At 43.1% G+C, this 25882-nt stretch overlaps 4 protein-coding genes and 1 non-coding gene across 8 annotated transcripts; all 5 read right to left on the reverse strand.

Moving 5' to 3' along the window:
• Nucleotides 1-464: 464 nt before the first annotated feature.
• LOC117848129 (cell division cycle 5-like protein) lies at nt 465-7942 on the reverse strand. Its single transcript, XM_034729456.2, has 4 exons — nt 7479-7942; nt 3360-5084; nt 1887-2168; nt 465-1573 (listed from the first exon to the last, which is right to left on the reverse strand). Exons 1-4 carry the CDS (start codon nt 7653-7655, stop codon nt 806-808), a joined length of 2952 nt encoding a protein of 983 aa, XP_034585347.1. The 5' UTR covers nt 7656-7942; the 3' UTR covers nt 465-805.
• A 2956-nt stretch (nt 7943-10898) lies between these two features.
• Nucleotides 10899-13503, reverse strand: LOC117848473 (small ribosomal subunit protein uS4y). Its single transcript, XM_034729899.2, has 3 exons — nt 13345-13503; nt 11999-12380; nt 10899-11352 (listed from the first exon to the last, which is right to left on the reverse strand). The coding sequence occupies exons 1-3, from the start codon at nt 13370-13372 to the stop codon at nt 11175-11177; spliced, it is 588 nt and encodes a 195-aa protein (XP_034585790.1). The 5' UTR covers nt 13373-13503; the 3' UTR covers nt 10899-11174.
• LOC117851077 (small nucleolar RNA Z161/Z228) lies at nt 11825-11907 on the reverse strand. The gene has a single exon (XR_004639443.1). It is a non-coding gene; the product is annotated as a small nucleolar RNA Z161/Z228 (small nucleolar RNA).
• Nucleotides 13504-13927: 424 nt separating the features above from the next.
• LOC117848472 (pentatricopeptide repeat-containing protein At2g13600) lies at nt 13928-17226 on the reverse strand. Of its 3 annotated transcripts, none has more exons than XM_034729897.2 (3): nt 15370-17226; nt 14885-15147; nt 13928-14375 (listed from the first exon to the last, which is right to left on the reverse strand). In XM_034729897.2, exon 1 carries the CDS (start codon nt 17209-17211, stop codon nt 15502-15504), a length of 1710 nt encoding a protein of 569 aa, XP_034585788.1. In that variant the 5' UTR covers nt 17212-17226; the 3' UTR covers nt 13928-14375; nt 14885-15147; nt 15370-15501. The 3 variants fall into 3 exon arrangements, with proteins under 3 accessions (XP_034585788.1, XP_034585787.1, XP_034585786.1); XM_034729896.2 differs by having other exon boundaries at nt 13928-14650; XM_034729895.2 differs by having other exon boundaries at nt 13928-15147.
• A 465-nt stretch (nt 17227-17691) lies between these two features.
• LOC117848773 (uncharacterized) lies at nt 17692-24059 on the reverse strand. 2 transcript variants are annotated; one of them, XM_034730307.2, is made up of 11 exons: nt 23748-24059; nt 23103-23407; nt 22715-22792; nt 22063-22619; nt 20228-20809; nt 19983-20137; nt 19382-19584; nt 19164-19297; nt 18782-19083; nt 18563-18666; nt 17692-18249 (listed from the first exon to the last, which is right to left on the reverse strand). In XM_034730307.2, the coding sequence occupies exons 2-11, from the start codon at nt 23380-23382 to the stop codon at nt 18188-18190; spliced, it is 2457 nt and encodes an 818-aa protein (XP_034586198.1). In that variant the 5' UTR covers nt 23383-23407; nt 23748-24059; the 3' UTR covers nt 17692-18187. The 2 variants fall into 2 exon arrangements, with proteins under 2 accessions (XP_034586198.1, XP_034586199.1); XM_034730308.2 differs by lacking the exon at nt 23748-24059 and having other exon boundaries at nt 22063-22626; nt 23103-23275.
• Between the last annotated feature and the right edge of the window lie 1823 nt (nt 24060-25882).

The raw sequence follows: 25882 nt of genomic DNA on the forward strand, positions 1-25882 counted from the left end.
CTAACGGTTACACAACAACATGGCCCACTCGTTCCCACTGACCATTCCTATGGTCCGGTGCTGCCCAAACGTGCCTTGTTGCTGCATCAGAAAAAGACATGGCTTGGATCCGCCGGTGCACTTTTGGGCCCGCTGTCAGCGACACATGGCCGCGCCTTTTTCGCCTAAAAATATCTCATGTAGGATATTTTCTTGGCCGGACGCCAACTCGGGAAGGAGATATTTGTGCCTGTGATGCATCAGGTAGGGTCCAAAGGGGATGAGCAAAGCATTAGCATACGACCAAGAAGTGGATGAAACTGGAGGTTATCCGATGCCTGAAAGCCCTGAGCCTTATGCTTTGGACATGGACCAGAGCTCCTGCACTATTTCCTACACAAGTTGTGTACTATGCAATGTGTGTCCTCGGCATCACATCAGCTTATCAGTGGAAACAGATCATATAGGGATGGCCTCATGACACGTGAATGTAATATTCGATATTTGCATGCCATTCTTTTGCTTGCAAAGTTCTATCTTTTTACAAGGAAATTGCACACGGCAAGCTTTTAGCAGCCAAATTTTGAGTCCTGAAAAAACAGAATTGGAACAAAATCAGCACGAGCTAGCCTCCCAAGTTCGTTCGCCGGCAAGGGATGCATCAGGCAGCAAGAGAAAATGTTAGTCCGTGACTTTGAGCATTCAAGTTGCTTCTCCCAGGATTTCCTCAAAACTTGGTGTCCACATTTTTTAGAAACCATACGAACTGAACTACTTCATTACCAATCTTAGCCAGCTGCTGATGAAACAGTTGTCAAACAATATTTCATTCAGGAGACACGCCATTATCCTCATTAGAGACACCATGGTCGGAAGATACAGCAGCATGTCCTTCACTTATACTGGTGCCAACAGTTGCAAGTTCATCCTTCCTCTCTTCCTGACGACCAGCATCAACAGCCATACTGTCATCAGCTTTATGCTGACCTTCTGATTTGGCTGGATCGGTCTTGCCAGCCTCATCATTCGTGGAGGCAGTCTCACTACTCTGAGCATTAAAAGCGTTCTCTTGAATTGAGACATCAACGTTATCCCCTTCAGTGTCTGGTGCTGGAGGAATAGGGCCTACGAATTCCCCGTCTACATTCCCGTTGTCCACATCCATCTGATCCTCTGCGGTTCCCTTGCTTCCTGCCGCAGCTTCCCCATCAGTAGCTTTGTTTGTCTGCCCATCCTCTTCAATGCTGCGGCTCTTCCTTTCTTCTTCCTCAGCAGCACGATTCCGCGCTGCAACTTCCTCCTCCTGAGCACGATTTTCTGCTTCTTTTGCCTCCTGTATCTTGAGTTGTCTCTTGCGCTCCTCGAGCTGTTCTTGGATCCTCTGGAAACCGGACAACAGATCACCATACCGGCTTTGGAGAGTCCGCTCTAGTGCTTTCTGTTTATTCACTTCTTCGGTCAAATTTACGGTTCGATAGGAAGCAGCAAGGTGTTCCTGTTTCTGCAGCTCTTGGAAGCATTTGAGTTCTGTTGATGCAGTGTCCATCTGCTTGAATGTGTCTTGGACCTGTGACCAGAGTTTTCCAGCACGTACCTAAAGAGCAAATAGTATGTGAGAAAAACATTGGCATTTGAATAGGATGTCCATCAAGATATATGATGCTGTCAATATTATCAAAAAAAATGCAATACAAGGAATCCACTCAGGCCAAAAGTGGGACCTATTAATATTTTACAGCATGGAAAAGTGATAACCAAGGCCAGCTCAGTAACCTATCATATTCAAAAAAGGGACAAATGAAAAGAGAAGCATACATAAACCAAATACAGGAAAACAGTTGAATAAAGTCATGCTATATGGTATATAAATGGTTCTGAATGCAGACAATATAGCATGCCAAGTTTACCTGGTATCCTTGTGTCAGAAGCTTAATCTTCTGCTCAAGACGAGAAGCCTTCTTAGCTTCATCATCCATTCGCTTCTTCACAATGTCAAACTCATTTTGCAAGGCAGAAATCTTATCAGCATTTCCAGCAACACTAGCTAAACCGTAGCTATTATTAGCGGGAAAAAACATAAGATCCTCTTGGCATGCATCATGTGCTTTCACAAAGTCCTCAAAAGATTCATTTTCATGACCCATGGCCACTCGAAGATATTGAATCTCCTCTTCAACCATATAACCAGCCTGCAAAATAAGAAAAAAGGATGAGGCCATTTGAACAACTTATTCCATCACTACATAACTACAATAAGCATAGAGGATTGATCATACAACAATAGAACAATAATCAAAATAAACAAACATATTTACTTGTGTACAGAACATATGTAGTTTGTTTGATTAGGGTCTCTATTGGGTATTTGTTCCATCACTACATAACTACAATAAGCATAGAGGATTGTTCATATAACAATAGAACAATAATCAAAATAAACAAACATATTTACTTGTGTACAGAACATATGTAGTTTGTTTGATTAGGGTCTCTATTGGGTATTTGGGTCTATGACCTTGTACATGTACATATATTATATTATTTCAAAAATGGAGGTGGGGGATCACTAGGGGCCTACCTTGTTGTTCAGTCGAAAAAGAAGTTAGCTAACATTTCTTTGGAGGAAAGGCATTTTCTTAATCAATATCAGATAACGCATTTGGGCAAGAAAAGGACATGATGCATGCTGTTGCATAGTATGATAAACGGGAGCAAAACCCTGCAGGAATGAATTGATAACTGCTATGACAAGTAGATTAATGTATTGTGATCACTATATTTCTTTAAGCAGAAATGCCCAACATAGTGCTAGTAGCAGTTTCGAAAGTCCAACACTTGTATGTACAAGTTTCATGAAAACTAGAATGCACAGCTCAAACTAATCAATTAATATATAGTATTCTCTAGTGTGCAAAGTTGAAAGGCGTAAAATGACCATCACATCGCTTTTATATGACAATTCTATTCATCTACACTCGAAAAAGAAGATTGCAATTGTACATTTGATAACCTAAGGAATATGTTCAAATTTGATATTTCAGACTTCTATAAAAAAATTCGTTGGCTAGTCCTCGCACCGTAGAGTTTCTCACATAATTCTGTGTCTATTGCTATTTAGAAAGTGAAGCATGCTCCCATCACTCGCTGTGCGTGCCAGTTGACCTAGGTCCAACTGACTACAATCTCAATGCGACTGGTAATTAAGTACTATGAATAACAAATCACATTATCATGTTAGTGAAATAGACATGTGCACACAGGGTCCCAAGTTACAGCTTATGCACTGTGGATCCAAAAAAATAGCATAGCAATTATCAGGAAAGTGGACATACAGTTCATCATGAGTAAGAAAATCATAGGAGGGAGGAAAAGAAATGCACCTCTTTTAGTTCATCCTCATCAAAATCATCAATTTCAGGGACAAGAGATCCCCCATTCTGCTGACGCTTGCTCCCTTTCTTTTTCTCTTTTTGAGTTTTTTCATCAAGAGGATATTTTGCATTATCATGCTCAAGAAGCCTAAGGAGCTCCTCATTTATTAGTTCATCAGCTTGTTCAAGTGATGTAGGAGGCACAAAGGTGCTTCTGCTTCTGCTTTCTCCACTTCTAATGAGAGATTGCCGGATAATCTCTACTGAAGCAGTAGGTGGCCTTGGCAGACTCCTCTGCAACACTTTGGATCTCTTTCTGAGCAATGCCTCCTGCCTAGCCTGTTCCTCAGCCCTTTCTCGTGCCAGCCTGTCTGACATGTCCTCTTCAATTTTCTCTTCGGCTTCTTCCTTCTCATCCTCTGTAATAGGTGGCATGACTATCTGGTACTCATTCTTAGGTTGTGGAATAGAAGCAAAGCCAGATCGTAGGCTTCTTTTAAGTTCAGCTTGCCTGCGAAGCTCAAGTTTGGTGCCGTCCTGCATTTCCACCTCTTCATTTATACGAAGCTCATCACGGAAAGGAGTTCCTTTTGGAGTTAAACCAAAGTTATGTCCATCTCTGGAGGGTGTCATCCCAATCCTTGGAGTAACACCAGGACCAGGGCTTGCCAAAGGTGTTGCCATTGGATTTGGAGTCTGTATCTCCTTCTTACGTGGTGTAACACCAGAGAAATCTGATGGATGAAGATCTGGGTTGTCACCTCCCAACAGAGGTGTTTGTGATTCTCTAAGACGTGCAAGATTTTCTGCCTCCATCATAATTGCATCACCCTTCCCAGCTGGAGTTCGCTGTGGAGTTCGCAATGGTGTCATACCAAGCCTTGGAGTCTGAGAATAGCTGGCAAGCAAAGTTCTTGTGGCAGTACTTCCTTCACCAAGTTCCTCAGTTAAACCAGGATCACCGGCATTACCCATCTTTGCTATCTCCTCTAACTCATGATCGGAAATTTGGGGAGGTGGAAGCATCAGTTTGGACCTCCTTGTGACAGCTTCTGGATCATTTAGCTTATTCGCTTGCATTATAGCAGCAGGGGCATCCTGTCTCTGCAGAATCTTGTTCCTGGCAATGTCTTGCTTTCTTAATTGTGCTTCTATATCCGCTCTTCTCTTCCCTTCAAGCTCCTCAATGGTTGTTGGAAACTGTACATGTTCAAGCGGCCTGTCTTCACCACCAGTATCATAAAAACCTGGAGGTGGTTGCTTTTCAAAAGGGATCTCGGCATTGTAGTCAATCCCCTTTCTCTTTCTTTTTCTATGCCGTGTATCAATACCGGCTGCCTTCAATTCTCTCCTTTTCTGTAGTGAGGCAAGCCGCCTTGCCTCTTCAAGTTGTTTCTCTCTTGCCTTTCGTTTTGCTTTTTTACCCCTAGTGTTAGCTAACCGAGCCCTTGCCTCAGAAAGCATTTCTTTTTCATCTTCATCCATATCGACAGGATCAGGACGTGCAGGTTTTGATTCAGGATTTGGGTCAATCTCACCAGGACGCAGCTTCCTAGGGTCATCATTAGGCTCATAATTTTCATCCTTCGCACATGCAGCATCAAGAAGTTTTTCGTAACGCTCAAGGCATTGAGATGGTGTTCGACCTACAATAGGTGCAATTGTCCTCCACTGAGTAGGCATGAGTTTAGCAAGATGAAGTAGCTTCTCATCCTCTTCCCTTGTCCACTCAGTCTGAAATCAACAAAAATGAGTTAGCAACTTAGAGCAGTGAATAATATGAAAAAAGAATCATCTTTGTGGCAGACATCAACAAACTAAGACAGACCTACGCGTGATATAGCAGATGACGAATTGAAAGAAGCACTATTTTCATTTTTGAAGCTTAGGGTTTATTTAAACCATTCACTTCAATCAATTAGGTTGAGAATAAGGTGAACTCAAAAGAAATTTGGGTCAGCTTAATAGATGGAAGGTACATTTCTAGTTGTAAAATGTTAAAATATACAGAGTATCCTAAGTGCCTTCTCTTTTATCTTTAAAAGCAGCACAATATGAATACTCACAAGAACAGAAAAAAAATATATGTACAACAGCTCTTCTAAAAGGAACCAAAGCATTGCTTCTAAATATAAAATTCAGAACGGGCTAGTAGCCAAGTACATTTCATGTTACATCGATACATAATAAAAAGTATATCATATATTGTATTGTTCTTATTCATCGGAAAAATTATTGACTGAAAATTTTGCAACAGATTCACCTCGTTACTATTAAAGCATGAAAAGCTTAATAGCTCCCCTAAGTTAACAATAAACTCTTGTAGATTCACAAAATGGCATTTTTCTTAATAGCTGCGAAGGTAACTGCATAAATGGTCAGCAGCCAGTGGTAACCAGTCATTTACCCAGTAATCTATGAACTATCATAACGTTCAGAAGCTAACAAGTTCTGAACAAGATAAATAGGGTCCCTTGTAAGTTAATGATCCATTAACAGTTGCTCATGTTTTATCCTGTTACTGCAGTAAAACATGTTAGGTTTAGAGAAGAAGAAAACTAGAACTCACTCCAATTAAGCACAGAATCGACCAGTTTAGCTTATCTGCTAGAGTTCAAACTTAAACAGTACCTGGGTGCACTTCGACACTGTTAATAAAATTCTGGACAGGTTATAACAGGCAATCAGCACAGAATTAGTGCTGCTTCCAATCCTATCTGATCATTGAGAACCTAGCTATAAAACTGACAATAACTGAGATCATGGAAAATTCAGTAGCTATAGTTGTTCCAGGTTAAGTACATCATTTTGAATAACCAAGTTTGATTAAAGCAGCTCTCCTTCAGCAGAATTTAAGATAAAATAAGGTATTTTCCAAGTGAACCAAACCTTCTACAATCAAAGTTCACTTTATAAAGCTAGTTCTCGTCCATTTTAGTCATTTCTGAAAAGCCACAGCCAACATATCAAATTTGACTTCAAACAGCACAAAATTCAGTTTTGGAAAAAGAATCCTTTAGGTGTTTAGTCCAATAACACATAATGACCACTAGATTGTAAAAACTTTAAGTTGAACTATATGTTGAAATGAATGTTCTCTAGCTAGTATACAATTGGCTTATGCTGAGTCCATAGCATGTTAATGCACATGACAGGATCAGAAGATAATAATTTGTTATCTGGTCACAAAAAGCACTGGTTTTGATAACATACTAAAGTAAGTACAGAACTTTTCTCATACTAATGCCAACTTGCAACTCAAGTACTCAAGATGAAACCTCGTAGTTTTATCTCATTCTAAAAAAAATATTCAATTCAAATGCTTGAAGGATTAACATTGGGTCAATTAATGATAGAGAATCAAACTAAAGTTCACGTTTCGTAGAGCACAAGTCTCATTGTGGCTTTGTTGCATAAAGACATACAAATTTATCCTTATTTTATAAAGCAGAGAACAATCATCTAGGGATCATTGTTACAAAGGTTGAGAGGGTGCTGGTCAGCATGAGGAAAGCAAGATAAAAGGAAGACTTCACCAGCTACTCTGCATCATAACACTAATTCACTAAGAACTAGGTCCAAGATTTCGCGTGCAGCCGTGCAAGATCCTGGAGAACAGGGCGAAACTGCCGTAGTGCATTTGGTAAAAACTCCAAGGGTGGAGTTCACCAGCCAGGGTTCGAACCCTGGCACCCACATATTTAGCCTCCAAAGAAGGCTGGGGATGTTTACCCCTTTTTTTAAAAAAAAAAGATCCCGGAGAACAGGAATCACTTTCAGCATTTTGTACTTTCTTGGCAGGCAAAACTTGCTGAGCTGTTCAAACTTCTGTTTAAACAAACAGTGTCTCTACAAATTTACAACAGCATCCAATTGCAGCTCCCACACTAACAAATCAGTAGAATTGCGCCTCATGAATCGTCATGCATCACAGAATCATCGTGTAAACTAGACAGCTCCGAGTGGCAGTACCCTCTCAATGTGGGTTCTACCTTTCCAGGGAAGCAGGGACTCATAACAAGATAAAGGCAGTGTCACTCCAAGCCCCTGCGGGATTCGGGAAACAGAATGGCGAAACCAGAGTCCACAGAAAAGATCCTAGAAGCGGGACGGCGGTGGAGCTCATACCTTCTTGATGGAGGGGTCGAGCCACTCGTACCATCGCGCCTTGCACTGCTTGGCGGACTTGCGGACGAGCAGCGACGAGATGCGCGCCCACTGGTTCTTGCCGTACTTCATGACGGCGGCCTTGAGGATCTCGTCCTCCGTGTTCTTCCACACGCCGCCCTTGATCATGATCCTCATCTTGCCTCCCCCTGCTCCGACTTACCTCCTCCGCTAGTTTTCTCCCTCCCCCGCTACGGGGAGAGGGGAGTGGGGGTCCGCTTTCCGGGCTCTTCCGCCCTCCGCCGCGCCACCCGGCCCCGGCCGCAGCGGCTCCGGCGAGGCCTAGGATCCCGCCGGCGCCCGGGGCGGCGGGTCCGAGGGGGTGGGGCCCAGGGGGTTTAGGGTTCGGTGAGGTGGTCGGCGGCGGCGTGCGGGAAGGGAGGGTAGCAGAGCAGGGGAGACTGCGAGTGCGAGCTAGCAGAGTTTTGGGTCGTCAAACCTTGCCGGATTGCAGAGTTATCACTTGGGACACAAAAGGTTCGTCAAAGTTGTTCTAAAAAAAAAATTATGTTCGTGCATCAGTGTATGTGACCGTGTAACTCAGCTCTCGGATCATCAAGAAAACAAGCTCGCCGACTACTTGGTCAAAAATTGTTTTACGCTAAAGCTAATGCGATTAGACTGCTACAGGGAATGTGTTTTTTTTTCCGTAGCAAAGCAAGGGTACATATATAATCTTCTTTTAATCGTTATAAGTCAACTTTATTTGTACCTCATATTATACTAGCTTGTATATAAGGTTGCTACGATCAAAAAATTCAGGTTTGTTCTCTCCCAAAAAAAATTTCATTTTCCTTGCAAAATTTTTTTTTTTTAATTTTTCATAGTATAACACATTGTAGATCTAATCAACGAGTGGCCTTAGGTACTGATTTTTAGCTTGAAAGAGACCATGTTTTCCAAGTTTACTTACAAGGTTAGTACATAGCTATCTCGACATTATGTTTCTCTTTCTCTCTAGCCTGTCAAAGCTAAGCACATTAAAGAAATTTCATAATTGAAAACCTCATTTGGCCTTTTTTTTTTCAAAGCATTACTTATCTTCTCATCAAGTAGTGTTGTTATAGGATTCATCAAGTAGTGTTGTTATAGAATGTATACAAATATTATAATTCGATATATCGACATTTCGTGTTGTCAACTAATGAAAAGTGGTTGAGTTGGTTTTCGAATGGCCTAGCTCTCAAAGACATACAAATTATATTCGTCCAGTTCGTGACGTGATTTCTTATTTCTAATCTCAAAGAGCCAAGTTTGCAGTAAGAAGTTACAAACAGTAGGGTTGTCCAAAGATTGATCCTTTTTACCGGTCCTCCTCTCGCCCTTATATACTCGATCGGATGAGGTTACATCGTCATGGAGGGATTTTCTGGTAAGTGGAATGCTCCGTCCTCCGCTGTCTATGGTGGGCCTGTCCCGTCAGTCGGAGGGCCTATTGTCCTGTCATGATAGGCCCGTCTAGAGAAGTTCCCTTCTTGGCTCTATCGGATGCTAGAACTTGAGTCTTGCGCGTGCACGAGAGGCGGCATCTGTAGTCTTGGTCACATCACCTGATGCCGTCATGATGAAGAACGGGAAAGGAGTGTGCCTGACCGGACAGTCGGTAAGCGCTACAATGCGTGTCTCCCGACTGGAATTCTTATCCTGGCACGAGCGTCCCGTTCGCTAGGGCATGCACAACCCCACGCCTAACTGATCCGCCCCTGCTGTCCCCGCCTAAGCTTGCATCTGGGTGGCGTGGGCGTCCCACCAAGCAGGTCTAATTGAGGTCCTAAGCCGTCGTAGGCCTGGGTCTTGTTGGCCCATCATTTGGTCTTGGTCCTCGTGTGCGGCCTTGAATCCCTGTTACTGTCCATTTACCTCGATACCGGAGCGCATCTCGCGGTGGTATACGGAGCTATTAGTTGGGAACCAGTGGTGGACCGTGACCCATCTACAGGGCCTCGGCCTTGCGTTTGTCTAGCATCCCACTAGATTAGGGTATCATTTATTCTGGTATCCATCACGATAGCTCAACCAAAACTCATGTTGATACCCCATGTTGATATCCCATTACTAAAGCATGGCAAAACAAAAATGATAGTAAACTTCATAGGAATTTGTAGATCCCATTCTTCGTACAATAAGTGTAATAAAATAATGATAAACTTAATAGGAATTTAAAGGCCTCAATTCTTTGAGAATGAGTGAGAGGAGGAGGCGTATATGTGCCCCCCCTATTGTATACTTCACGAGTAAATGTGTACTAGTAGGAAGCTTATATATATAAAGAGTTGACTCTGCTTATAAAAAAGAGTTAAATACATTAACATGTTAGAATTCATAAATCTTGATATCCTAAGTAGATTTATCTAGTTTTAATTAGATTGTACAATTTTTTCATCTTAAAATACAATGTATCCTGAGTAAAATTATCTGATTTAATTACATCCATAAAATCTTTTCATCATAAGATACAATGTGACTGTGGTGGTAGAGTAGAGACAACGCCAAACCTCATGCATGGCTAATATTTTGGACACAATGCTACTGATTTACTGAAAAAAACACTTGTTGTGCAAATAGTTATCATATATTCTTGTTTTAAGCACAATAGTTATCATAGATTCTTGTTTTAAGCACATATGGTGTTATTTTTTCTTCTTTGCAAGTGTTAAATAAAGGAGTAAGTATGTTCGGTCCAACCAAAACTTTGAACTTCCAACTCTTACACAATGTATCGAGTGTATTTGGTGCACGCGCACACACTCTCAATAACTTTGGCATGGTTGGAATTGGAACCCAATACATTTGCAAACAGAAAAAAGAAGTTTAACAATTAGTTTGGTTGCAATCCAAACACCTGCGCCTTACAGAATTTTGATCTACGCATCAAACTCTTCCTCGTACACAATAGTTTAGCTCTTGAACAACCCATTGTCCAACGCTAGAAACAGGTAGTACGATGTTCACCATTGTAATTCTCATTGTAACCATATAGGGCTCCGCATATTCACCATCGAGTTCGACACATTGTAATTTTCATTGTAACCTTTATTCTACATCGTCATTATCACTGACCAACCCAATAACGCTAGAAACAGGTAGTCCAAAGTTAAGATGCTATTTAAATTCGACGTATTGATAAATTCAATTGTAGATTTGTACTTCAGACGCCTAACAAGAAGGATTGGTACTTTAATTAACGCCATAGAAAAAAGGATTATTACTTCCATCATCTTCAACTACAGCGACACCACAAATACATGTTGGCAACAGATACCATAGCAGCATGCTCATGCTTCGGAAGCACAAATCAGTCAACTGTAACACCAATGAAACCGGTCATTAGGTGCATTGATACCATCTCATCAATATAACCAGAAAGGCAACTCAAGCAGATTATGCGAACGACTTGGCAAATCATAGGCCAAGAGAAAAAAGGTACAGCTTGATGGCAACAGAAGTCGAAACCACATAAAACCGCAACATAATTAAACATCTCCAAACATAGCAGCTAAGTATAGGCTAATAACACCGCCAGATAAAACATAACATCTGTGACACCGAATCAGCACATGGGGCTGAGCATTGGGCCACACAGCTAAGTGCTCAAGATACCAACATGTTTATGACGACTAGATAATATTATATCAGGTAATTGCTACTGGTTCATCTTCACTCCTCATCCTCATCACCACCATCGCCGCCACCACCAGTTGCCTTGTTCTGGTTCTTCCTCTTCACCCTGCCTGGGGGGCCTCCACCGAACGGGCTTGACAGTGAAAAGTCAATGTGCTTCTCAGACTCCACCCTCACCATGAAAGATGGGACGTTGACAATTTGCCTGCCAACCCTGCAACAATGTTTCATAGAAGAGAAATTTATCAATCAATTCTTTGCAATGTCTGGAATCAGCTTTGAAAGATGTCATAAATAACCACACAAAAACAGCAGATGCTGCACAAGAGTACATCCAGAAGACAAGTCATGTTACAAATGTAATAAAATTCATCAATTCAAATACCAGGAACAGTCCATTGCTGCATGGCAGCTGCTAATAACTAATTAACATAGGCAAGACCACACATCCAGGCCACATTCTACCATGTTTATTAATCTTTGATAAATACAAAATAGTTAAAATCCATTGGTAAGATATCCACAGTCCTGTATGCAATACCAAAACTGGCATACAAGCATAAATGGAGACAAGCAGTAGCAAAAGGTTTATGAAGGAGAAAAGGGGAACTATTTGGTTTGTTCCACGCTTCTAAAGTATGAAACTAATCAATGCTAATCTCTACACCATATTAAAAAGAAAAAAGGGGCTTCAGAGAATATTTATTGCATCAAAAGAGTTCTCAGAAGACCGTTGTGAGATTACTAGCATATTCTCATCATCAGGCCCATGCTATAATTATTCATCAGTCATCACCACATAGTACTAGCTATACCAGGACTTCAAAAACAATTCATGACATGGAGCAACATAAGCATACCTGATGTGACGTTGCTTGATCAAGACACGAGCATGGTGGATGGACTTGGCCATGCCAGCCTTGAAGACAAGAGTCTGAAGGCGCCTTGCGAGGAAGTTCTCAGCAGTGAGGGCAAGGACGTAATCAAGCTTGTTCTGACCCTCAGCAAGCAACCCATAGCGGTTCATGCGGCGGAGCAGCGCCTCACCCTCAAAGATACGGCGGGGGTTCTTCTCATCAAGTGTGAGCAAGTGCCTCGCAGCATTACGGATCCTGCTCAGAGCATACTGGACCCTCCACAGCTCACGCTTGCACCTCAGCCCGTACTCACCGACGAGCTTCAGTTCAGCATCAAGACGCTCCTTCTCATAAGGACGCCTTGGCTTCTTGAATGTCTTACCATCTGCAAAAGAAGTGATTCAGTATAAAATACAAAGCTGAGGATACTAATGGGACAGCATACCAAGAAGGTAAATAAAACTTAAATCAGCTAATACCATACTGGTTGTGGACTATTGCAATAAAACCTCTATGCTACTGTGATGCCTTTCAAGCATAATAAGGAGATTAAGTACCTGATTAAGCAAACATGGTAAAAAGACATACTGCCAGTTGTAGCATGGAAATTGAGAGCAAAGTTCCCTACTTCCATGAACTAAACAAAAATGCTCAATTGTATTAATAAGATATGGTAGCAGCATGTAAAATCAGTCCAACGGTATCATTTCCCAATTAGTTGATACTGTATATGCAAAAACACATCCCAACTCCAAAATCTATAGGGCCAGAATGCTACAACTTTCATATGAGTTTGTCTATACTAACAGGAGTCCTTTCGAGAGAGCTTTGCTCAACAACAACAAACTTTAAGTACACTGTTTCCACATAAAACACAGCTATCCAAGAAAATCTTTCATTGACGACACTACTACCACCTTCAGTAGGCTCCAAGGCAAACTTCACCAAGAAACCCAATCGACTACATACAAGCACCCATCTCAGACAAGAGATGGTTTCGATGGCCAAAAATTCACTTCCCATGAAGCAGATCCAGATCAGCGTCCTACACACCACAGATCGACGGAAATCAAGAGCAACAGAAACGCTAAATCCTCCGACGAACCCCGTGCCGGACCATCGGCACCATTCGCCTAGGCATGTTGTACCAGTACAACCAAGCAGCCCTACCATGCGACCGCAAATCAGCGCTAGCAGCAAAGCCGCAACCGAGAACACGCCACGCTAAGCCAACGAGCCCCCATTCGGAGCCAGATCACGGCGCCTCCCGCAACGAAACCTAGAACAAGAGGAACCGGAACGGAGCGCCAACGAGCAGAGAGGTAGGGGGATCTCCAGCGGGGGCTTACAGTTGCGGTAGAAGCTGACGTGCACCATGGCTGGTGCTCCTCTCCCTCCCTCGTGCCCTCGCCTTCGCCTCCTCTTCCTCCTCCTCCTCCGCCGCCGCCGCCGCTTCTGTGGTGGAGTCGCTGGGAGTGGTGTGAGGTCGCGGAAGCCACTTTTATATGCGACCCCAAAACCCTAGTGGGCCGAGCAGGTCACATGGCGCTACGGGCTCCATGGGCCGGGCCCGATTGGCAGCGCACGGCCTGCAGTATTCTGAATTAACGGCCCGGATGGTTCCTACCCATGTCTTTCGGTAATCTCGAGGCAACACGAGGCCGACGCGGTAATCAGGCAGGTCAGGGTCACTAGCTGCTAAAATGTTTGTTCCTCAAAAATAAATAAGTAAAAATGTTGAGGGGTTATTTGCTCAACCTCAACGTACTTGTAATTCCTACAATCATGAGTTCGCTCGCTGTACTTTGTAAATCCTCATAACTTGTTGAGGTGCCTGCAGGAACTTGTTGACCATTGGTTTAGCTTGATCCCCTCCTACAGATCTACACAGAAACCTGGTGGTTCCATGAAACACGAGCCTTGAGGTCAAGAAAAAAAAAAATAGTTCTGCTAGTGTTTGAGAGAACAGGGTGCCAATTTCAGCAGAAAACACAGCACTAGAAATTACAACATCATGCGTCCTTTGAAATGAATCAGGAAAATGTTATCTCGCTTTGAACAGTACAAAATCTGTTTGTCTTTCGTCAAAAAAAAAATCTGTTTATCATCCGATCCGTACATGTATGCTCATTCAGTCATTTGACTAAACCGAAGTTGAACCATCCACCAGGCCGCTCACCAATAATTCACTGCTGTGATGAGAGCAACTTTGAATCACCTGTACTCTGATGAGTTTGTTCTCCTGCGTTGCTGTCCCATTTGGCTGCTGCTCCTCTATGCATTACTAATGACATGTCCGGCGTCGTTCTCAACCCCGGTTTGCTGTGTAATTTTTTCTTGAATTCTGAGTTCAAAGACATCAATTGCCGGACTGTCTGATCTGGAAAGCATGTATGTGGCCCAGCATTTCTTCATGTTAGACGATAAAAATGATGGGATGAAGTGACGCCCACCAAGCAAAAGCTTATTGGCACCTTAGATTACCTCACCTTCCAAATCCCTGAACCCTTTTACTTAAAAAAAAAAAGAATCCCTGAACCTCTACTGCCCAGTGCTACCAAAATTCCTCAAGCACCACCATTGCATCTATCCTCGATCCTGGAAGATGTACCTCTGCTGACACGGGACCAACTGATCGGAAGGCTCCAAGTATCTCTGCAGATACAGTACCAACCGATCTTTTGAACCACAGGGAGTACTTTTTAAGGGCATTCTATTCCTGTCTTTTTAAGCCCATCACTTTTATTATGTCTCTTCCTAAATGCTTCTTTGTAGCAAAAAAACACTTTTTTTATTATGGTGCAAAGGAGCAATAAGGACTAAGATGTTACAATGGTAAAACTGCAAGCAAAATGTATCAAGGAGATAAAAAAGTAAAAAAAAAGTTACCAGAAAACTCCGAAGTCTGAACATGTCCAGCACCAGAGACTGAATTCAAGCAACACATCATTTCTTTTGCCAATTTTTCTTCTATTTAGCTTCTCCGTAGTTGTGTCAAGATGAAATCATAAAAGAAAGTGTTGCATTTATCTGCATTAATCCTGTCTTAAGCAAAGATCCATCAACTCTTCATGCCATCACATCAAAATTTCATCCGCATGACAGCATCGAAATTTCATCCGCATGAGAGCAGTTAAGAATGAAATGGAATCCTGCATCATAAAATATACACAGCACAAATAGGTTATGAATATCTGCTATCCTATTTACCAATCACTCTACGCCGTTTTAATGGAAAGACAAGCAGCCCTTCTGCTCACCCACAAGCAATAGAATCTATTCTGGAATGAAACTTTATTTTGGAAACTGTCTTTATAATATATTTTTGAGAAAGAATAGGCAGTTCTGACATAAATGAGATCACAGCACCATACCTTGACTGCGCTTTGTCCTTTAATACCATGGATTCTGCACGGTATGGCACATCTTTCATGTACATTTCACTGTGTCTTCAGTCATTGTAAATGAAACCATCCTTGATATCAATCTTGAAAGCGACACAAACCTTAAGCCGGTTGAAGATACAGATGCTCAAGGATACTGTAAATCTCATCAGAATTGGGGTGTCTGAAGTCCCCCATCAAGAACTCATGAACAACACTGTCCACTTCAACCCAGCTGCACCCTGCGGTTTTGTCAATACCCTTCCCTCTCATCGATTGTCTCACCATCTCAACAAAGTCCCATTGCTGACCACGAGCCAAAGTATTTGCAAGGAGTACATAGGTTCCAGGGTTCCTGGGTTCAATTGTAATGAGTTCTCTCGCTGCGATCTTACCAACTTCAAGTTGGCAATGCTTCCTACAGGCATTGAGCAAGGCTCCCCAGACTCCTGCATGTGGTTTCATTGGCATTGTCTGCACTAAGAAGTATGCTTCTTCAATGAGACCAGCTCTGCCATAAAGATCCACCATGCAAGCATAGTGATCCAGGGATTGCTCAATTGCATAATTTGTCCTCATGGACTCAAAGTAGTGCTTTCCGTCATGAACAAGTCCGGCATGAGCACAAGCTGATAAAACACCAAGAAAAGTCACGGAATCTGGATGTAACCCTTCCTCAGCCATCTCATGGAAGAGCTGAAGTGCCTCTCTGCCATGCCCATGGTGTGCAAGAGCAGTGATCATCACATTGTAAGACACTGCATCCCTTGGATGAGTCTCTAGAAACAAGAGATAAGCTTGGCTGATGCTACCACACTTGGCGTACATGTCAGCCAACGAATTCTGCACATGGCAGTTCATCTCGACATGTCCCTTCTTCAAAATCCCATGCAACTGTCCCGCAACCGACAAAGAACCAAGCTGTGCACAGGAAGACATCAATATAGCCATCGTCGCAGCGTCAGGTTCAAAACCTGAAAGACGCATCTGATTGAACACCGAAATCGCATCAGCCCACGACCCCTCCTCCGAGCAAGCAGAAATCATCATGTTCCAGCTGTTCACATTCCTCTCCGGCATCTCTTCGAACAACCCCCTCACGACACCAGCCTCCCCCTGCCTCAGGTACCCCGTCATCATTGTGTTCCAAGAGATTGAGTCCTTGCCTGCCATCCCGTCGAACACCTCCCGAGCAGCTGCCACGTCCCCAGCCCTGACGTAGCACGCCACCATGGTGTTCCCCACCACCACGTTCCTCGCAGGAATTTCGCCGAACACCCTCCTTGCGTTAGCTACCTGGCCAAGGTTCCCATACATGTCCACCAACGCCGCGCCCACGTGTGCAGAGCGTCCCAGCCCGGCCTTCCCCAGGAACCCGTGCACTTGGAGCCCTTCCAGGGCGGTGCGCCGTGCAGAGCAGCACCTGACGACGGTGCTCGCCGTGAAGGCGTTCGGGCGCGCGCCGCCGCGCCGGAGCATGAGCTGGAACAGCGCGAGCGCCTCCGCGGCCGCCGAAGGCGAGGAGGAGGACGAGGCATGCCTGGCGTAGGCGGCGATGGTGGCGGTCCAGAGGTAGACATTCTCGGGGGCGGCGGGGACGGCGCTGTCGAAGACGGCGCGGGCGTGGCGCGGCGAAGGGGACGCGGCTATGAGCGCGACGGCGGCGCGGGCGGGGAGCGGGAGGCCCCGGAGGAGGAGCTGCGCCTGGAGCTGCCTTGCCGCCGCCGGGGTCGTCGCTCGGCGGGCGAGGCCGGCCAGGAGCGCGGGGAGGGCGCCGCCATGCGGATGGCCGCAAGGCGGTGACAGCGCCGCGCCGCCGCCCCCGTGGCGCATTGGTGGCGTGTTGGTCAGCAGGTGGGGCACGGGTACAGGTGGTCAAAATTTTCGAATAATCTATTGAAAAATGTTTGCGCAGTTCCAAATTATAAGTCATTCCAAAAATTTTGGAGAGTCAAAACATCTCAAGTTTGATCAAAATTATAGAGAAAATTATAAAGATTTATGACATCAAATAGGTATACTATGAAAATATAATTGATGAAGAATCTAATGATACTTAGTTGACATTATAAATGTTATTATATTATCATATACATTTGGTCAAACTTGAAATACTTTGACTCTTCAAAATTCTTGGAATGACTTATAATTTAGGATGGAGGGAGTAATAAATAACGAAAATGTGCTAAGTTTGGTTGCATTGTTTGGCAAAAAAATCTTGCGGTGAAATTGAAAGAAAAAAAATCATGCCAAACAAGAGTGGAATATTCTTCAAATCCACTGGACTGATGAACCTTTACCAAACAAGGGCACTGGCAAAAATCGGAAACCATGATTTACTACTATACTATGAAAACGAATCGAGGGATCAACTGATCCACATGTTTCTCCCTTTCCAGTATAATTTAATGTGGGGCCGTGTATGGTACAAGCGCCGGGCAGGTTTACATGTGACAAAAAATGAACATCACCGGAAAGAAAAAAAAATGTCGCCAAAACTATGCAACACAACATTACAAATTTCATAAACCTGTGTAGTCGACCTGTCCTGTATGAATGGACATGAGAAACCTAATTATGATACACATGCTCGTTTCTCGTTTATGGCAGCAGACATCCTCGGTCCTCACCGATATCTGGTGAAATTTTGGCTCCAAGATCATGCCATCAAAGCGCCTATGTCCACATCCAAAACAAATGAGAAACATACTTTGCCAACTGTGGCTTCACCCTCTGCATGCGTCGACGAGTCTCAGACACCAATATACAGAACAAATACACCAACTGAAGCTCTCGTACCCTAAGACCTTCAAGATGAAATGCCAGAAGTAGCATGTATCTCCAACGAGTGCTCCGGAATGTAGGCAAGGCCTGCAAGGGCAACCATTAGTTCCCAGGACTAAAAAAAATTAAAAGACATGTATGACATGATTCAGATATTGAATGAATTTAAGACATTCGGTGTCAATATTTCTAGTTCACTTCAAGCGAGGAAGACTAGCATTCATAATGTCTGACAGATGGTACGAAGAATAACAGATTCAATAATTAAGTAATTAAATTTGACAATTTTGTATCTAGCTGCTAAGGTAGCACTTATTGTGTTGGCAACTAGGCATTCTACAATTAGCAGCAAAGTGGGCACTCTTTTGCGCACTTAATTCTTTTTTTTCACAAAAATTACCTTTCTCCCTTGCAGTTATTTGAAGTGTATCTAGTGTAATGATCCCGTCCGATAATGGAAGAAGTTCAAGTTTGACGGTGGTGCTCGAACGAGGAGGAACACACCTGTTAACCCCATCCACCACAGCAAAATATTATTCGACAGTGTTTTGGGATAGAAGTGGCACAGTTGCGAGTTTACTCTTTTTTAATAAGGAAAAAAAAGGGTAAGGTTCAATACCCTAGGGGCACTGCACTTTGCAACCACAGATGAGTGCAGCCTGAAGCATTACTTATTCTATTTCCTCCATTGTCACTTTCTTTTGGAGACGTAGCCAGGACAGAATTCAATCTTCGAAAGCCAATTTCCTGCTTTCCCAACCCAGATCTTTTTGCTGACTCATTAACACCATCATAAGAACCATTTGGCGTAGTTGGAGCTGAGTTCAAGGACACAACTGAAGAAGAACCAGATGCTTCGGGAGCAAGGACAGTTAACGTAAGGTTTTCGGATGTCATATTGGTAGCTTCAAGGGTTAATACCTGGAAGGGAACAATTTATAACTGTGTAAGTGATAATCAGAGAATTTGCATAAGAATAATTGAAGAGCTACTTCAATAACCTGCACAGGGAGTTTAGGAACTCGAGCACCAAGGCTAGGATTTCGCATAGACAGTTCGGATGATACAGAAATCATAATATCACTAGCTGCAGAGGGTCGCCAGGTTGTGGCTTGCTTGAAAAAAAGTTTCGATTCTACAGAAATAAAAGGGATGTGAATCAGTAATGTCCACTCCATTCCTGTTTTGAAGAATAGATTCTGTTTCATCAATAGTTTACCTGTGTAATTGCAGCGGTAAGATACCAGTACAGCATACTGGTCACCTAGAGCAACATAGGGCTCACCAACCTTTGGTGTAGTATTTAAAGTAGAACCGGTCATCATTGGGAGTGACAAAGCCGGAGGTGCATCATTGTTGGTCCTCCGTTCGCTTGAGGACTTAGTTGCTGGCTTGAGAATAAAAGAGTGCTCCTCACCCCTCCTAGATAGGTAACAAATAATGCATAGTACTTTAAACAATGCTCACATCCTTTCCAATTTATTACGAGCACACAACACTAAACTGAATCTGGGAAAGGGAAACAATTACTATGGAACCTGGTACATTCTAGTACTGAAGAAACCAAGATTCTAGATAACCATACCAATTCAACTTTTGAGTTCATAACATGAAACTAGAAATTTGAGGGAAAAAATATAAATTGTGATCCACAACACATGTTGCAAGATTTTTTTTATTTTGCAGCCTAAGCTGCCAAGTTTAGGAAATCTTGGAAAATTCAAAGGGCAATAAATTTCTTCTTGCTGAAATCATGTTGTGCTTCAACTTTACATAGAGCAGCAATATCAGGTAGGTCATGAGAGAAAAGTTGCATATACCTGAGTGCTAGATTTGGTAAGCTGTGACCATGTCCACCCTCAATACTAGCAATTGGTAATGACAAAGGAGCACCTCCTTTGGATGCCTCCTCAAATACGATAGTAATCGCATCAATGAATACAACTATATCTTTCGCATGAGTAGGAGCAATGTTCTGCAATAGAAATTCACAATATGAGCACTATCTTCAAAATAAATTTACGAACTGAAAAAAAGAATGAATGCTTTGATATATTTGACGCACCTTTACTGTGACACACAGAAGATTTTCCATGGTACATTTTGCAGCAAAAGAATGAACCTCAATTGGTTGAATGATTTCAACTTTTCTCTGCCATCTTTTCCCCGGTAGATACACGCCTTCTAGACCACAACGTACAGAATACCTTTCAGGTTCCAAAGGAACTCCTCTAAACGAAAGCTGTCCATCATTTATAATATCAGGAGTTTTTGCAGGATTTTCAGGCATAAATTCTTGATTTTCAGATATTGGTGGTGGTCTTGTGTTGTTAGCTGTCTGAACAGAAGAAGCTGAAGGCATGGAGTAGCTTCTGAAGTTAAATATTTGAGACCCAGGAGCAGAGTAAGATTGCTTGTGTGATGCACTTGGATTGAGAGTAGGGGGCGCTAAAGAACGAGGCGGTAATGTGCGATCTAAAGGCAGCAACCAACTAAGCAGCTCCCGACATGGATCATCATTACTGTCAGAAAGTCCATCCACAAGATTCTCAGGCATGCAACTGCTTGATATACTTTTCTCAAACTGAAGAACTTCAAGCACAGGATCTTCCAGTTTGTTAACACCAACATTAACTTGCAAAACAACCTGCATCCTTCCAACAGAGAACATGATTGTTGAATCCGCATGCATTTGAACAACGAGAACTACAACAAAATACATGGACAAATAGCTAAATGGTAACACCGCTAACTTCTTATATGCAATTATGATTTAAAAAGTCATTCTTGTCTCTACAACTAATACATTACTATATTTGGTAGTTGCATAGCGGATTCACATAGATTTTATACAAATGAAGGAATTAATTGAGTAAAGTTCAGAAAACTACACTAAAGTTACAAGAGACAATCACAAAACTACAAGAACGAATTTAAAAAAGTACACTTCTATTGACATTCTATATAGCTAAACCACCCTTTTTTAATAATTGGTGACTTGCTGGAGCCAAAGGTCTAGTCACTAGTGGCTCTTGAAGCCAGTAGGAGCTAGCTGAGTACGCTGTGGTAGGTCATATTCTGTAACGAGCGCGAGCGTGTTCAAGAAAAAAAATAATCAACATTGCGAAACTAAAGTAAGATTATAATATTGTATCACATAACTACGCAGTTGTTTCATATTGCAAAACTACACTTGAAGTATTAAGCCCTAATGAAAATACAGTCTCATGATATGGTATTGCAATAAATGACTAAATGTGTACCCCTGCAATATGAAATGGAAATAGAAGTACTGTTCTGAAAGTGATTCTAAGAAGTGTAGTTTTGTAATAATGAAGTCAATAAAAGTGTATTGCGAAAATGGTTCTAAGAAGCATTCCGACCAATTGTAGTTTTCTGAAATTTACTTACAGAATTCAATGTCATATTTAAAAGTTTTCAGGACACATCTCACTAATAAGACTGAACAGTGCTGCAAGTTGCTAAAACTGCTGAAACAGGTGCTATTTCTAGTCCACATAGACACAACTTTACCACTGGACTACCAAAACAATGAAATTATTAATGCCAGTTCTTTACATGTTTGCTCTTATCAAGTGGAAAGTTATTTATACCTACCAGAATTTGGTAAAACCATATAAAAGCAATGCTGCTTAAAGAAATCAAAAGGACAAGTGTAAAAATCCAAACTAACTAGTAATTGATTGACGATGCATACTGAATTGCAGTAGCAGATCTGACTCAATTTCTAGGTAGGTGCCTGATGCTTGGCTAAGCTTAGCTTTAAGTATAAAATTTGCAGTTATTGATGCAATGTACATTAACATTCAGTGGTCATACAGCACAAGAAGTTGTAGCATATATGTACATGGCAATTAAAAATGATCCTTCAAAACATACCACTATGTCTCCATTCTGCAGAGAATAACACTTCACAGTATCTCGAGCGACTCCCCCAGATGTGCTACCATCAAAAATTCCTTTATCAGAAATGGTGTTGTAAACATTACTCCTTGAAGCCTTACTAATTCCTTGGCTATCTGACCTTCCATCTGCCATCTTAGTTGCAGTTGCTCTTTTTTTGGACCACAGAGGTTCATCTGACTCAGCGATCCGCACAAAAAAATTGGATTCTCTGAATCTTCGCAGCATAAGTTCTATTTGCTGTTTTTGATCTTCCATCTGAAGGCGAGATTGAGTCTCCAAAATATCATGTTCTGAAGGAGAGGCTTCACCATTGAGTTCAACACTCTGCATATCACTATCAACATCCTGACAGCCATTTTCCCCAGTTGTTCCATTATCACGACCATTTGCATTGACAGGACTAGATTTATCCGTGGAGTGTTGCAAAGAATTTCCATTCTTAGACATCACCGCAGCAATTCTGAAGGGGGATATAACCTGTGTATCTTGCTTAGAAGCTGACAGGCATGCCAGTACATGAACCTGCTCGCCTGATAACTGAACCAAGTCAATTCCAGAAAATAGGTATCAAGTAGGATGCAATACTACGAGACATCTGAACTGAAGTCACAGGAAGAACACATACCTGGAAAAAGGAAGGAGCGGTCCAAAGGCCGCAGCTGCACCATTTCTGAAACATCATTCCAATTATCAGGGAGCCTCTCTGTAAACGGATTGTAGATGTTAGCAACCACCAGTAGGGATATCAAAATGCACTTCAAAAGGAAAACATATCACTGGCCTTAAAGCGTTTAGCAGGTAATTCCTGGAACTGACTCTTTCGCACTAAAACAATTTGTCAAAAAGTTGGTGCAGATATTTTTAATATATATATATATATATATATATATATCACAATGGAAGTTTCTATTAATCTCATGCAGTTGAAGGACACAAAAGATAAGTCATGTATGATGCAAATAACGCATTTCTGATATACAACAAAAATGGCGAGCAAGTCAAAGGCACCCAACTGTATGGAATTGTGATCCATCCTTCGTCCTCCGCGACATCAGTGTGAGTCCCCAGCTGCACCGGACTCTTCGAAGCTAGAGGCGCAGAATCCGCACCAACATCCCCAGGCCCATTGTTAACAGCTCCATCTTCGCTGCGGGCGGGGGAGGGCTGGTACGAGTCCTCCGCGATGATGAGACCCTCCAGCGTTGTGGCTGGCTTTGGCAACGCATCCTCTGGAATCTGTGGCAGCTCAGCAGGCGGCGCAGGCTGCGCAGCAGTCCGGTAGAGGAAATTCATCAGTGGATGCTACTCAAATTCCTACCTGCAGAGCAAACGAGAGCAAAGGGTAAAAAGGTGAGATCTGCACCTTGGCCTGCTAATTTGCAGTTCCAGATGGCATTATGAAACCTATGGAGCAAGGAAATTCCCCCAGAAGAGCTGTATACAGGGGGGATAAGAAAAGCGAGAGCTCCTCGACTAACTGAATCTGCATCTCCAACTAACCGGATCACATCAATGTGTAGTAGATAGCTAAAAAGCACAACGCGGTGAGCGAATCCTACGCTAACTGAATCTAGAATTTGGAAATGGGAGGGCACGGGAGGGCGGATTCGGCTGACTGAATCTGCAGGAATTCGTACGAGCAAGCGAGGATCACTCACCGGCACTGGAGGGGAACTAGAGGGGACCTCGCCCGGGCGGATCTCCCGCTCCCGCTAGGCGGGGACACGCGTGGCGGCGGAGGATCAGATCCGGTAGGGAGTGAAGGGGGACGACGAGCCAGTGGGGTCGGCGGCGATGGGCTTGGCTCGAGCCCCGTCGTTGTTTCCGTCCGGCGTGCGCGGAGACAGGATCCGGCGTCGGAGGAGGCGGAGGCCGCCGGAGCCGGGGGAGGTGGTGGCGGCGGGGGCTCCGTGCCTGGCGTCGGGGGGTTCGGGGTGACAGAGCGTGCGTGGCGTGAAGATGAAAGCAGGAAGTAGAAAGAGAGAAAGGAGAGAGCCAGGTCTGGATGGACCGTTGGATCAATATCCAAGGGTTATAGGTGTTGATTGAGAGAAAAACCAATTTTCAATCGACTGACACCAACGGGGGAGGGAGAAAGGTCGCCGGCAGTGGGGCGGCACGGCTCGTCGCGGAGGGAGGCAGGAGAGGCGCGGCTCGTCGCTGAGGGAGGCAGGGGAGGCGTCCACCGCCAGCCGCTGCTTCAATGAGCGGCACAGGCCCACGCCGCCGGCCGCCGCTTCCCAGCGAGGTGCGGAAGGAAGAAGCGGACGTGGCCACGGCCCGCGAGGAAGAGACGGAGGGGATGCCGGCTCCGAGGAAGAAGATGAGGACCGATGGCCGCGCGGAAGAGGAGGAGGCGCAGCTACGAGGAAGAAGATGAGGGGGCGCTCAGCGCGAGGAAGAAGAGGATGGGGCTGCAGCGGTGAGGAAGCTCCGGCGGCGGGGAATCTCCGACGATAGAGGTCGAGGGGAGTTCTTTTTTTTTTTTACTTCTCTCTGTTTTTACTGTTCAAACAGTAAAAAAAAGCCAACGACTGATTCTTTCCAATACCGACTACCGAGGGGTGAGGCTTGGTTTTGACGGAGGGTTTTTTTTATTTTGGTTGGATTCCAACGGTATTGATCTCAATATCAGTTCTGAATTATATCAGCAAACAACAGAATTCGTCTGTTCCAATTCTAATTCTCAATTCCGAGTATTTTTGAGTTTCCACCACAAAGGCACCAAGCTATCAGATCAAAAACATAGTTATCATTTAGTTTGAGAGGGAGCATATATTTTTGGAAGGAATTCTTTTCAATGTAGATGGTACTAGTTTTGTAGAGCTTTGGAAAATGGACAAAAGATCGAATGTCTAGAAAGAGCTACAGATGTAGCATGATTTCCTTGAGGCCCCGTTTGGATCCCTTCAAAATAATTGGAATCTACTTAATGGAGTAGACTAATTTATTTTGGAACGTGACATTCCACAACTTTCCAAAATTTAGATATAAGCCTATTTTAAATTCATGAGGTGGGAGATGAAAATTGATTCTATAGATTATGATTATTAGAATGGAATTCAATTCTTATAGCACGCTCTTGGACTCGCTTCCCTATAGCAGAAGTGCAGCACATAAGTATCTCTCACATATCGCCAATAATAATATATAAATATATTCTACGTACAATTATATTAGCTTAATTAATTTATGTCTAAATTATAATTATTAGAATGGAATTCAATTCCAACGATCCAAACGGGTTCCAACGATCCAAACGGGGTCTGAGAGTTTTCACATTATGCACCGAACAACTTTTTTCATGTTAAATAAATACTTACCAAAAGACATGGCTTGGGAGGCGATGAAGCACTATCTTGTACTCGAAAAAACATTGTATGGATATATGGTTAGTTGGAAGTGCGTGGCAATCGACAAGTCTCTGGCTTCACGGTCTAGTGTACGATATAATATTGGCTTTACCAAAGGCTTGGTATATGATCACTCGGTAACATTACGCTCCCGAACCTCGACCTGCTCCACACATGTAGAGATCTAGTAATGCCTAACCCATGGATCAAGATAACATGTAGGTCTTAGCATGCGAGTGCCTAACCCATGGATCAAGATAGCACTCTCAGAAATTCTCTGCCGCTGCCTGTCACCTCAGTTACGAACATTTCAACAGTGAGCACCACAGAGTGCTGTAGGATCCTCCAAACAAAACTGACAGAATTTGCATTTTTTTAATTGTATCGACACAAATTTAGATCTTCATAATGTAAGAAAGACCCCGTTACAACTTACAAAT

Source organism: Setaria viridis, chromosome 3 (genome assembly GCF_005286985.2).
Source record: "Setaria viridis chromosome 3, Setaria_viridis_v4.0, whole genome shotgun sequence".
NCBI classification, from domain to species: domain Eukaryota; kingdom Viridiplantae; phylum Streptophyta; class Magnoliopsida; order Poales; family Poaceae; genus Setaria; species Setaria viridis.

What these genes read in the sequence shown, in the direction of transcription:
- LOC117848773 (XM_034730307.2), bottom strand. Translation starts at nt 23,382, where the DNA reads ATGAATTTCCTCTACCGGACTGCTGCGCAGCCTGCGCCGCCTGCTGAG. An exon ending in ATGGATCACAATTCCATACA is followed by an intron (nt 22,793 to 23,102) that starts GTTGGGTGCCTT and finishes ATCCGTTTACAG; the next exon opens with AGAGGCTCCCTGATAATTGG. An exon ending in TGCAGAATGGAGACATAGTG is followed by an intron (nt 20,810 to 22,062) that starts GTATGTTTTGAA and finishes GGAAGGATGCAG; the next exon opens with GTTGTTTTGCAAGTTAATGT.
- LOC117848129 (XM_034729456.2), bottom strand. Translation starts at nt 7,655, where the DNA reads ATGAGGATCATGATCAAGGGCGGCGTGTGGAAGAACACGGAGGACGAG. An exon ending in TCGACCCCTCCATCAAGAAG is followed by an intron (nt 5,085 to 7,478) that starts GTATGAGCTCCA and finishes TGTTGATTTCAG; the next exon opens with ACTGAGTGGACAAGGGAAGA. An exon ending in TTCTGACACAAGGATACCAG is followed by an intron (nt 1,574 to 1,886) that starts GTAAACTTGGCA and finishes TTTGCTCTTTAG; the next exon opens with GTACGTGCTGGAAAACTCTG.
- LOC117848472 (XM_034729897.2), bottom strand. Translation starts at nt 17,211, where the DNA reads ATGCGCCACGGGGGCGGCGGCGCGGCGCTGTCACCGCCTTGCGGCCAT.
- LOC117848473 (XM_034729899.2), bottom strand. Translation starts at nt 13,372, where the DNA reads ATGGTGCACGTCAGCTTCTACCGCAACT. An exon ending in CGTCAGCTTCTACCGCAACT is followed by an intron (nt 12,381 to 13,344) that starts GTAAGCCCCCGC and finishes CTTCTTTTGCAG; the next exon opens with ATGGTAAGACATTCAAGAAG. An exon ending in ATCAAGCAACGTCACATCAG is followed by an intron (nt 11,353 to 11,998) that starts GTATGCTTATGT and finishes ACATTGTTGCAG; the next exon opens with GGTTGGCAGGCAAATTGTCA.